The 13,183-nt window shown below is 31.9% G+C and overlaps 1 protein-coding gene across 1 annotated transcript; it reads right to left on the reverse strand.

Moving 5' to 3' along the window:
• Positions 1-747: 747 nt before the first annotated feature.
• Positions 748-13,183, reverse strand: LOC110664806 (sulfate transporter 4.1, chloroplastic). The gene is made up of 17 exons (XM_021824665.2): positions 12,777-13,183; positions 11,842-11,890; positions 11,220-11,421; positions 10,763-10,931; positions 9,669-9,734; positions 9,467-9,574; positions 8,675-8,782; positions 8,511-8,576; positions 7,731-7,791; positions 7,448-7,575; positions 7,230-7,271; positions 5,246-5,362; positions 5,002-5,053; positions 4,631-4,769; positions 4,419-4,507; positions 1,386-1,462; positions 748-1,279 (listed from the first exon to the last, which is right to left on the reverse strand). The coding sequence occupies exons 1-17, from the start codon at positions 13,104-13,106 to the stop codon at positions 983-985; spliced, it is 2,100 nt and encodes a 699-aa protein (XP_021680357.1). The 5' UTR covers positions 13,107-13,183; the 3' UTR covers positions 748-982.

Genomic DNA, 13,183 nt, shown 5'->3' on the forward strand with positions numbered 1-13,183 from the left:
ATGAGTATGGTCCAAATTAGATTGTCTCAGCTGAGTAATCTTACCTTTATCACAAAAGTACCACTACTAGTTTACGCGAGAGAGTTTGCTCAAGGGCAAAAAGAAGTGCGGCACTTGCACAACTATTGAATAATATTCAATAATTTTATAGAGTTAAAAAAGCTTATAAAAGCACAAAATTGTTATATATCTCGAGTAAAATTCCATTTCGCAAATATAAATTTATTTCTATTTTTACGTGGCTTGAAAAAATATAATTAATATAGTTAAAACAATAAATTTTATTTAGTCTTTTCCTAATATTGCTTTTATGTAGTTAAATAACTAATATTATTAAATTATTCGTAAAACTGGGAACATATTAATAAATTTAGAAATAAATTATTATTTTAAAAAGGAAAGTAAGCCATAAGATAGATGAAAAATAAAAATAAGTCTACGGATAAAGTCGGAGATGGTAAAATATTATACACATAATTAACAAAATTAGAGGGGCTGCCAATGATTACTAGCATAGTTGCATACTCTTAAATGGTGATCAAATCCTGTATGTGATTTATTAACATAAACTTGGGCACTTGCTTCTAAACTGGGTGAGGACAGACTCCACAAAAATGGTGGGGAGAAAAGGAGAGGTTTGCAGTTGCAGAACCTATGACCAGTGACTCCTCCATTATCTATTGCTCTGTTAACAACTAGTACAGATGAATGAACAGGTTTAGAAAGGCTGCAAAGTACTCACTAGAGTAATGAGAAATGAATATTTCCATAGCAGAAAGTAAACTTTGTTTATTCTACAACAATCATAGCTAACTAGCTTGAAAAATCAAATGATACATCATAATGAAATGTTACAACAATGGATAAATGTTACAACAATGGATTACAATTACAAGAAAATAATCAAACCTTGCAAATATGTATAAGCGGTTGCCTTGATAAAAATGGGCAGTAGTTTATTTGTTGAAAAAATAAGTCAATTTCATGACTTCCGAGACAACAATGGCTCCAGTTGAGAGTCAGAATTATTGCCTGACTCCAACTTCGCAACTGATAAATCCTCCTCTCTTTGTTTCAATAACCGTTGGAAGAAACCTGGCTTATCGACAGGTAATAAATCCGGGTGCCTGGGTTCTTGGCTTATGCTTTGAACATGCTGAAGGCAAACTTGAACAGCATCATGCATTCTCACAAAGTACCATTCCTTGCCGATGAGCTCTACAAGACCAGCTTTTGATAAGGTCAACAAAACTTCTCTGTTGGGATTGGAAATAGCAATCTACAAAAGAACCCAGTGGCATGCAAGAAGATCATCCTTCTATTTCTCCGTATGAAAAAAATAGCTCATAGTTAAAATGTGACTTCAACCAGAATGAGCACTAAACCTGGATATCCCGTGATTTATACTCCTGATGCAAGTCTTTCAAAGCTTGTACAGCACTGGAGTCTATATATGTAACAGCTGCAGAATTAAGAACATTCAAGATCGTCCACTTCGTCATCAAATCACATTCAATGTCAAACTTGGTGAATTTAATGAAAATTTTGAGAAATCAGGGCATCCTTGATAAATCTTTTAGCCAAAAATCAATGAACTCTACAATAAAATATTTCATAAAAATATCATAGCAAGCAAATAAAAAAAAATATAGGTAACTAGACATCAGTGAGAAAAAACTGTGCACAAAGAACATTCTGAGATGATGAATGGTTTGCTACCATTCATATGAAAACATTGCAAGAGTGCATTAATAAAATATATCTAGAGCATAACTAAAAAGTTGAATCAAAACTTTACGAGAAAAGCACTAAGCAAAAGTAAGATTCTGAGATGATGATAGGAATGCTACCATTTATATGAAACCAATGCAAGATTGCATTAATACAATTTATTTAGAGCATAACTGAAAAGTTGAATCAAATGCATTCCTTGTGAATTCAAACAACTTCTGCAGGGTCATCATGTAGCTGAATATAACATTATGCTAAACAAAGCCAAAAAGTACAAGACAATAACAAAGGAATATTAGCCCAAGAAAAAAAAAAAGGGGGTGGGGGGTGGTTGTTGGGGGTTCAATTGAAAGGTTGAGTTGCACATGGCAAACATAAATCTAATCTATATGGTCTAAGTTATTAATAGATATTTTCAACTTCTATCTGTTTCTAGAGCAAGGTCCTTCAGACATTGATAACTACTTAGAGGAGAGTACAGAGAATTTTCCAAGGATTTGTCAATTAATAAAGCTTCATATAAACCTCAGCAGTGAAGGAGAAATATGAAACCACCACAAGTGGATGAGATGGAGCTTTATATGAATTGAAACGGCTAGAAGAAATTACAGAGAATAACAATAGGGCACCCATTGCTACTAAAAGAGGTGACGCTTTTCACCCTTCCAGCTTCTTTTTTAATGAGAGTTCACCGTACTTAAAGCTGGGCTACTTTTATTCCTGCCAATAGTTAAAAGCTTGAAATTATATATTTTTATTTCTTCGTTTCAAAAAACCTAGGAAAAAAAAAAAGAGCTGCAGTCCGACTCAGTACCCGAAAGTAAAAATTTTGGCTATTGCCGATGGGGTTTGACAAAGCTTTAAATAATTTATTTTATTTTTCTGCCATTATCAATTAACTTTACATTTGAAGAATAATTTATTTGAAAAGAAATATATATATATATATATATATATATATATATATATATATATATATATATAGTGAAATAGTAACATAGTAAATATATTATTATTCTTCTTCTTCTTCTTCTTCTTCTTCTTCTTCTTCTTCTTATTATTATTATTATTATTATTATTATTATTATTATTATTATTATTATTATTATACAGTGCTATAAAATTCCTCACTTTCAACATTTTTTTTAATTTTTTATTTTATTATTATAAATAAAGTTTTTCCTTTTAATTTTTACATCAGCCTTGAATTTTTGACATGCCACCACACTTTTCTTTTCTTTTTAATTAATTGAATATTCTGAACTGCATGGAACACTTGAGCCCATTTAAATTTTTATTTAGGTGTTTTGTTTTATTAATTGAATTTTTAAATTTCTATTTATTTTATTTTCTTTTAATTATTAAATCACTTAAGTCTTTTGTATATGAATTCAAATTACCTTTTTTTTACTATTTGATTTTTTTCTTTTATTGTCATTTCAATTTTTAAAAATTTTTTTTAACTATTTATTTAACAGATTTGCATTAATTATTATTATATTTATTAAACTAATTTCAAGATGACTTTATTTTGATAAAATAAATTTTATTTTATAAACCAATAAACCAATATTATATAATAAAATATAAAATTTCATCTCATTATAAGAAAATTATAATAACAACAATTTATTGAATTATTTTAGCAAATTTTTTTTGCATTTTATTTATTTATTTATTGCTTGAAACACTATCTTAAAATACTAAGATTTTGATTGATTATTTTTTTTTTGTTATAAAATTGTTGTTGTTATTGTTGTTATTACATTATTTTCTTAAAAATATTAAAAAATAATGTATATAAACAGTCATAATATCTATTTAGAGTTAGTCATTTATTAAATGTGTAAATACGAATTTAATGCATAAGTAAATTTTCATACATCATTATTAATTGCTGATTGCAATAAATAAATAAATAAATTTAGTTTTCTCTGCAATTATAATGATTTTTAATAATTAAAAATATTTTAAATAATGTGCATATATATTATTTTTTGTCATAATATTAGCATTAATGCGTGAGGTTTAGAGCTTGCATAAATATAAAAAAGAACAAAGACGACACAGCTGCTACAGGAATCACCCACATAATTACACTCCAAAATGGCACTCAACTTCAGAGTACCACCAGCAAGTACTTGTCAACCATATTGATAATGTGATATATTTATATCCTACAATTCCCACAAAGAAATGAAAAGGAAGAAAAAAATTAAATTACTAACATCAGCTTGCTTTCAAGAAGAAGCTGACGTTTGATGAAATGCATAAAGATATTCCAAGTTATATATATATATATATATATATATATATATATATATATATATATATATATATATATATACCAATTTTTTTCATTGATATTTGTTCAAAAATTGAAAATGAGTTGAAAAGCCACAAGAAACATTTTATGGCCAACATCACTCAAAAATTTTATATGCAGAATTTATTATTGATTTTTGCTTGCTCTCTAAAGGCTAAAAGAAAATGCATGACACAACCAACAAGTGGTCAGATCAAGGGTTCAAATCCTGGAGTTGTCGTTGTTGGGAGGGCTTTACCTAAATACCACTCCCGGCCAAGCATGAGAAAACAACATACTTAAAATCATAAAATCAAAAAAGAAAATGCATGACACAGGCTTTTCTTGACCTAGCAATCAAAATAAGATAACTGAGACTTACGTGACATCTCCAAAATCACAAAATAAATTCTTTCAACTTCCGGTCCATGTTTGGTAGATTTGTCAACGTTGAGTTCATATTCCCTTAGTCTGAAAAGGAAACCTTGGCGACTCAAAATTAAAACAACTCAACTGAATAATAGGAAGGAAGATTTGAAGATGCATGATGGCTTTCCTTGGATAGAATTAATTTAGGGAAGCATGTATTTTCACCTGTCTTTTATGTAACTTATATTGGCAAAATAGATTGGTGCATCAATGCGAACCATCACAATTCCATTGTAAGTATATGCTTCTGGATACTGTTGGATGTTTCTGTAAACAGTGGTACCAGGAAGACGGCCCAATACAGCTGCAGCATGTAGAGTAATAAAGAAGAAAATAGTTAAACTTTTAAATCTAATTAATAAAAAAAAGAAAGAAAATAGTTGAAATTACTAAAATCAAGGAGATAAAAACAATGGTAAAGATAATAATAGCAATTACAGAAGATCAAAGAATAGAAACCTTCCATGATACAGAAAATGATAATTATGCCTATAACTAACACACATAAACACCATGATACAACAAATTCAACTTACCAATGTGTGGATTCGCTGATTCATGGATAACAAAAGCGATTGATACACCAACCTACAGTCCAAACCAATTTAAAGTCAAAAAGACAGTTTCATTCAGCATCCTAGAAAATACATAATTATTACCAGTAGATAGGTGTTTGGCTCATGATTTCAAGCACTCCCAAAAGGAAATGCATAAAACTTTAAATTTATTGCAAATGCAACTCCCTGAATCCAATTATATTTGATTTCTTTAAATACTTACCCCAACAAGGACACCAATCTCAATGCCAAGGAACAATGTTGTAGCACTAGTAATGGTCCATAGAAGAAAATCTTTCTTATCTACACGCCATAAGAAGATGGCCTCTTCATAATCCACCTGACATGACAAACATTCAGCAAAGAGAGAGCAAATATAAATTTTAAATTTGAGATCAACACTTTTCACTTTGGGATACCAATGCACAAACTATGCACAAGCGCCAACTGGCAAAACACAAATTAAAGAGATTTCTTTTCTTCCATCATTAATTTGTTTAAAAAATAAAATTTGACCACCATAACAATGCTATCAAAAAAACTAAAACCAATGTTCTAAATCATAATTTGGTCTCAACAACTATCCTTGGACACTTCATATAATTTTCTTGAATGCAATGTACCACAGTAAGTTGCTTTGAACACATGGAAGTGTTGAGTTCAGAGAGGTGCTTGCATTAGGATAGGATAAAGCCTAGCAATGGATGTAATAGTATTTAAATGGGACTTATAAATTCAAGTTTGATTGACCCACCAACTTGGAACGAAGTGGATGATCAAAGCCATTCAAAGAGGATTTGGAGCTCCAAATCCCTGGAAAAGAAGACTGCAGGTCAGTGTGTTTTCGAAGTTATAGTTCAAAAATTCCCTTTGCAACTTCTATTACTGAGTAATTATTATCATTGAAACAAACAGAAATGTAATCTTAGTCAAATTACAGGTGGAGTGACAAATATGAGAATTCACCATATGCAGTGTTACTTAAAGGGGACAGAAAAATAAACGTCTGTTCAAAATAAATTCTATCACAATGTTGATCATTTCAGGCAATATATTTTGGTATTTCTGCTCTATATGTGTTTCTTCTTGTAATAATATTACTCAGACTCAACCCAATTGTACAGACTTTGGTATGATATTTATTTTAAGCAGGAAAATTAATATATCACTTCACTTGTATAAAATGTGGACATTCTGTTCTTTTCAAGAAATTCATTCAATACATAGCTTCCGAGGGAAACCATTTACAATTAATGATGAAAGAAGTATGGACTATACCCCCTCTTTTTATTATGTCCACAAGCCATCTTTTGATGATATTTTATTTATAAAAAGGCTATATAAATGAGGAGATGGCTCTTCCCTTTCATATTAACTCTCTTTCTCATAATGGAATAAGAATTAAGAGTTCTATTAGCTCATGCTAACTGATATATAATTAATTCACTTAAACTACATGTGCGTGGTCGTAAAGAACTCCCATTAAATTAGGTTTGGAGTGCTCAAAGTAAGAAATAAATGAAAGATTTTAAATATGATCATGATTTGTTTAGCTTGATTAATTTGTTGGTGGCCAAGCCATTTAGGAAGTCTTTATCCAATTCCAAAAGGCTAAAATAAATGTAAAATAAATCATGTATAATGCTAAAAATAATTTTAAAAAATTAAATAATATTTTACACAACAAATTATTGATTAATTTTAGTTTTTATGATATAGTTCTTCAAAAACACCGGTAAACCAAATTTTCTAATCAAAATTAATACTCTGATCTGAAAATATGTAGATTAATCTGAACTGACCCAAAATTCTTTATGTATAGCAAACCAATGGGTAACTCAAAATGACTCACAACTTGGAATAATCTGAACCACCCGACCTGACCCATGATTTACAAAATAAGGAAGCCACACTCTAAGTCATTGATTGACATACTCCAGCAGGAAGGTAAATACATGGATAATCATGTTAAAGGATCAACTAAGAAGCTCACAACTATAGTTATAAATATTAGCATAATGAATATAACATGCTGCTACAAAAGTCAAATTGGAGAAAAATAGTAATATTTAATCTCAGAAGTAAATAAAAAAGCAAACAAATATATCTCTTGTAAAGTATAACTACATGGCATGACAAACTTCGAAAGCATAAGATAAATAAAATCCAATCCTAAACTACTCATATCCTGATTTTAGTATACTCACCAGGCCCATCACAGCAGAGATTACTATTGCAGCCAGAGAACACTGCAAAGAACAAAAAAAAAATGCAAGCTAAGGATTTATATTTTGAGAGAGACAGAGTGAGTTATACCCATCAACCATTGGAGACTACAAGCATGATATAATTTGACACCAAATAATCACTACTTTTTAAGAATTTTCAATTCAAAGAAAATAAAAGAGAGACTATGGAAACAAACCAGGGGAATGTATTCAAATAATGGAGTCAAGAATAGAAGAGCACAGCCCATGATGATGCCAGTAATAATTCCAGATAAGCCAGTTTTTGTCCCACTTTCATTACTTACGGCTGACCTAGAAAAGGAACCTGCATGAAATTGAAAAGTTTGAAATATAACCCTTCATTTAATTGTATGTCATTGTAATACAAATCCCCATAACAAACAAAATTGTGAAGAACAAAGTGGACTTTTTTCATGCTAACATCCAATATTTAATTTCACAGCTTACTTAAAATCTCACCTGTTGCAGGGTATGCTGAAAAAAATGAGCCCATGATATTTGCTATACCAAGGCCAAACAACTGTCAAAAGAGAACCAAAAAGTCAGAATTCGTTTTGTGCAACTCTATGAAAATATCCAAAGATAGCATGTGTGGTGACAGTGACATACATGCCCAGATGGTGCCAAATTTTGCTCTAGAAGTTTTACAATTATAATAAGAAAAGTGTACATATATTTATCTATATTTGCTTCTGTCCAGATTAAAATTGTATTGCCTTTCATCCATACGGCCTAACTAGTTTCTTAAGAAGCATATTTTTCAACTTATTTCATATCAGTCACCCTCATTGATTGTGTCAACAAAAGTGAAAGTTGAAAGTATAAGCATAAGTTGGTAGTGGGCAAAGATTGTCTTATTTGAAAGTTGATACTAGAGGCAGCTAACAGACTATAGTTACCATTTGGCAGTGATACTGATGCATGACCTTCAAATAGGGATTTAGGTCAGTTTATTTTAGGAAAAAATTTATGAAATAGTATTTTATTCAGAAAATTTGAGTTTGTTTAGTATTCCTAATTAGTGTTTGCTTAGTATTTTTCTTATTTTAGGATTTCTAATCCTAGTACTGGTAGAACTAGTTATTATACTATAAATACCTATGTCATCTAGATATTTTAGTAGATTTTATTATTATTGATATTGACAATTTAGAATTAATAGAAAATTTGATATTTGTTTCTCTTCCCCTTTGATTGTTCTATTGGTTCTACAACAGATGCCTTCCATTACAAACATACCTCCTGATTTGAATCCAGTTCATAACCATTCTTTGCCGCTAAAGCTTTTGCAATCCCCACAGATTCCTACAGTTCAAAGTTTAACGTGATCATAATGAGAAGTGCAACTCAAGATTTATGAGGCAAAGCATAAATATAGATTGACGCTCATTAACTTTTCTTACCAATATGGCTACACCAGTAATAAGCATTGCTGTGGGGATTAAAGACTTTGCATACCCAAATCCTTTAGGAATGGAGAAGCTTGGGAGACCCTGGGGTATCTCTCCTACCTAAAACAACACCAAAATTCTCACCTGGCTCTTGTTATGATTTATTTAGAAAATTAAACGGATAAACAAAAGAACAGTAATGCAGACAGATGAAAAAGAAAAATTCTGCAATAACAAGTATCTTGCACAGATTATTTTTGTTAATTGGATTCTACAAACTGTGGAAATTCCAAAATACTGGGCAGGCAAGCATCCTAAGCTACACCTATTATTGCAAAATGGAGCAAAGAAACAAACATTAAGCAATTAGATACAGAAATAGCAAGAGTTACATCTAACAGGTTTATCTCACATCGCTCAGTTGTGAAAAAGTATGCAACAGAAGTATAATTGATCAAGGAAGCAAACAGGTGATTGATCAATTTGGGAAACATAAAGTGGTCCTCTACCAAATATAAGTAAAATTAACACTTTGATGATTAGTTTAGTTGATTTTCCCTGTGTTTGCAAATGACAAGTTTCATGAGAGTAAATGATGATTCCTTCCATTTTTAGGTACACAACTGACATATTTAGAAAGATGGACAAGTTATACATCCCTTCTACTGCTATGCTGTCATATTCTGATTGCATGAACATTTGAAAATTGAAAGTTTTGACAGATTATATAGATTTTCCTTTTCATGGTATGACATCTCAAAAAAGAAAGAATTAGCATGTTATTAGCAGTTGTGTCATTCTCACCAAAGAAATAGAAGATGGGTGAAAAATTTTCACAAAAGTTGTACCCAAAATGACTGCTGTGAGGGGTCCTGCTGCTCGAAGGAATCTAAATTGCTTTCTTGATTTTCCCTTCACATGGAACATCAAATTCATAATTACAGATCTAGAAAAAGACACATTTTACAACTAAAAAGGAGGAGAGAAAAAAGAACTGATTTCATACCAAGTGCTTCATGACCAAAAGTATAGCAAGAATGCTAGATCCCATCACAAAAGGAGGCCACGAGAACTGCAAAAGGAAAATATCACCTGAGGTTAAAAATGGAATTATTGAGTGATGGCACCAAACCTGACACATTAAACAGGAAAACTAGCACACGATCACATGGTAATTCACAAATCACAAGAAAATGGGACAGAATAAATGAAAAATAAAGATTGAGTCAGCAAACTTAAATATATGGTAATTAGTTGTACATATATAAAGTTGTTGATATCAACTGCCATGCAATTATATCAGCCTATCAGGTGGCATCAAAGATAGGTAGTTGCTACAAAACTAAGCTCCAGATCAAAGCATATAAATACCAGCATAACTACATTCAAAAATTACCATCATACACATTAAAAGATGTAATCAGAAGGCCACAATCCTTGTTTCCCTGCTTTCCCGCTTCTTTTATGATTTTCAGCACTGTTGCTTATGCTTTCCTCTCATAACCAATATTTATATTTTTGAGGGATTCTAACAGAGATTGGAGGAATTTTAAATTTATGGAAGTTCTAGTTTTATCACAGATAAATTCTTAACAACCCCAAATATATGAAAGTATTCTATTAAGTAAACAAGGGACAATTAACAGGTTTCTCTCCACCTTCTGTTTGCTTTACTTTTTTTGCTCAAATGAAGCATGGACTTGTTATAGATAGTAAAGTTGGGGTTATACATGTTTTGATGTTTATTAGAGCTCCGTAACATTTCAAAAAATAAAAAATAAAAAGTGTCACCTTATTTACATTGTGTTCACCCAGTAGTTCAACATAAAACCATTGAGCACATGGGAAAGAGATGGTTTAATGAGAATTCTACAAATTTAAAAGGATGAAACCAACAAGCAAATAAGAAGCTAATAAACAAGATTACAATCAACAGAACTTAAAAAATGTAACCAACCAACAATTTCATATCAAGCCTACTAAAAAAGAGGACTCCTTCAGGAACCATGTAGGAGAATAATTTGAACATAAATCAATGAGAAAATGCTGCCATCTGAATATATTCACTCTACAGAGTATCTACCATTTGAACAATCATACCTTATCCGCTCCAGATATTATGCTCTTTACTAATGGCACAATCTTGCTGCTTCGTACAACATCATATCCCAGGAAGTACTTTGCTTGAGATAATGCAATCACAATGGCTGATGCAGTTGTGAAGCCAGAAATCACAGAGTGACTAATGAAGCGTATAATCCATCCAAGCCTGCAAATGAAAAGAACATATGCATTGGTCTCCTATTTCAGAGTTTATATGTCAATCAAATTAAAGAATAACTTCACAGTGAAGGTATGCACATAACAAAAATAAAATATAGATATTTCAGCTTGATGAGGCATCTAAAACCAACAACAGCAAAATTGAAAGTTTCAAATTGTAAGCCCAGAGGATGTCAAAAAGGAACATATGCACAGACATGCTGGCGTAAAAGCAATCAGAATGCAAGAACAAATTTATGACTGTTAGTGTGATTATAAAGTTGAGCAGCAGTACCTCAAAAGCCCCATGATGCATTCCAGAATTCCAACCATTAGTGCCAATAGTATAGCAAGTTCCGTGTATAACTCATCAGATGAATCAACAATTCCACTTAAAACGTTAGAGACTAGGAGAGAAACCAATGCCACAGGACCAGTTGCCAGTTGCCGAGATGACCCAAATACGGCATACACAAATACTGGCACAAAACCACAGTCTGCCTTGCCAAACCAGTACGATAAATCTAAAGTTAAATTACAATGTGATGAAGAGGTGAAAACTGTAGAGCAAATGCCTCGAAGTAACTCTATGAGCAAAGATAATGCAGCAGTCAGCAGTGATATTCAAGCAAAATCCAATGATGCAGTTGTCGTTAGATAATATAATTCAGTAAGATGCTGATGGTACCACCAAGAATTAAGAATGATCAACGAAGGTGGTATAGTCAGTATTTGGAATAAAAGAATTCAATTTTTAATGTTTATCATATTTCTTTATTTTAGAACTCTACAAAGTAAGCTCTATATTACTTGTACTATTAAAAATTCTGAAATTTGCCTGCTGATAGAACTTGAAAAAGAGTCATGCCAGGGGTAATCTACAAAATTTAGATTTCCAACAATTTTATGATACTTACATAGTCCATAAATTGGTTGAAGCCCAGCCAACTTAGCATAAGACATTGCCTGTTCAAATACCACAACAGTAACAACCAATCAACCTATCTATTCTTTCTTGGGGAAAAAAAACTAGGAATAATAAATCAACCCATTTACACTTCCATAGCCAAAAATTCCCATTAAATATTTGATTGATGATAAATAACAGCAACGAGAATGAAAGGAAAATGTTAGTCAGTTTAAGATATTCCAACACCATTAAAACATCAAAAGTTGTGTTCCATTGCTGAGAATTCGAAAGCCACTGGCCAACATCCCATTTCCAAGCAATCAAACACTACCTAACTTAAAAATCTGGTCTCTAATCTCTGATTGGCGTAAACGTGTAAAATTTTGATAAAAGCCCAGAAGTCAAACAGTAAAACAGCACTAATAGAAATTTAAAACAAATCTATCCAAATAGCAAACAGTTAAAAACTTGAAAATTCATAATCAATCGCTGATATGAGAATTAAAATAACAAATCTATCCAATCAATTTCAGTTGAGTGCTTGATGCAACCATGAAAAAATTAAACAGACATGTAAAATATGCGTTGAATAACGTGCAATCCACACTGTAGAACTGTGTTTGTTTGCCGAGAAACTAAAAGAAAATTTGGAAAGAAAGAAAGAGAAAAGAAACACAACTTTCCATAAGAACTTAGAAACATAAGTAAGTAGCATTACTTCGATAAACTTAGCAATTTTAAACTGAAACATATTTAAGCTACATATACTCGCATGCATGTGCTCCAGTTGACTTGTTCATCTTTAGAGAACCAAAAACAAAAAAACTGTTAACGGATAACATTTAGAAATTTTCTTTTCTTTTCGTTCACTTTCCTTGGAGCCAAACAAACTGAAGTTTCTAAAAACAAAGGAGTTAATAAGAAAAAGAGATTTAGAATCACCTGCGGCACGAGCATAATACCGATAGTGATACCGGCCATAAGATCAACCTGAAAATACTCGCGCCATTTATAAGTCCTAATCCAACGGTAGCAAGGCAAGAAAGTCTCAATCCATTGAGCTAAAGACATATGTTTCATTTTGGTCAGCCAGCGAGAGAAAAGAGCACAAGGCAGAGAAGAGGAAAGAGAGGAAGACGACGTCGCGTTAGGGTGTTGCAGAGGAATGATCTTAACTGGTCGGACGCCGGATGTCGGCATGGAGGATCCGGAGGTGGAAGCGGCGACGGAGGTGAGGTCGCTAGAACTGGAGGAGGCGTAAGTTATCTCCATACGCACCCGGCGTGCATCGGAGGAAAATAGATAGGCGCAAGTGTGAAGGGCCACAATGGCTGTCGCGGAGAGAAATA

Source organism: Hevea brasiliensis, chromosome 14, assembly GCF_030052815.1.
Source record: "Hevea brasiliensis isolate MT/VB/25A 57/8 chromosome 14, ASM3005281v1, whole genome shotgun sequence".
NCBI lineage: Eukaryota > Viridiplantae > Streptophyta > Magnoliopsida > Malpighiales > Euphorbiaceae > Hevea > Hevea brasiliensis.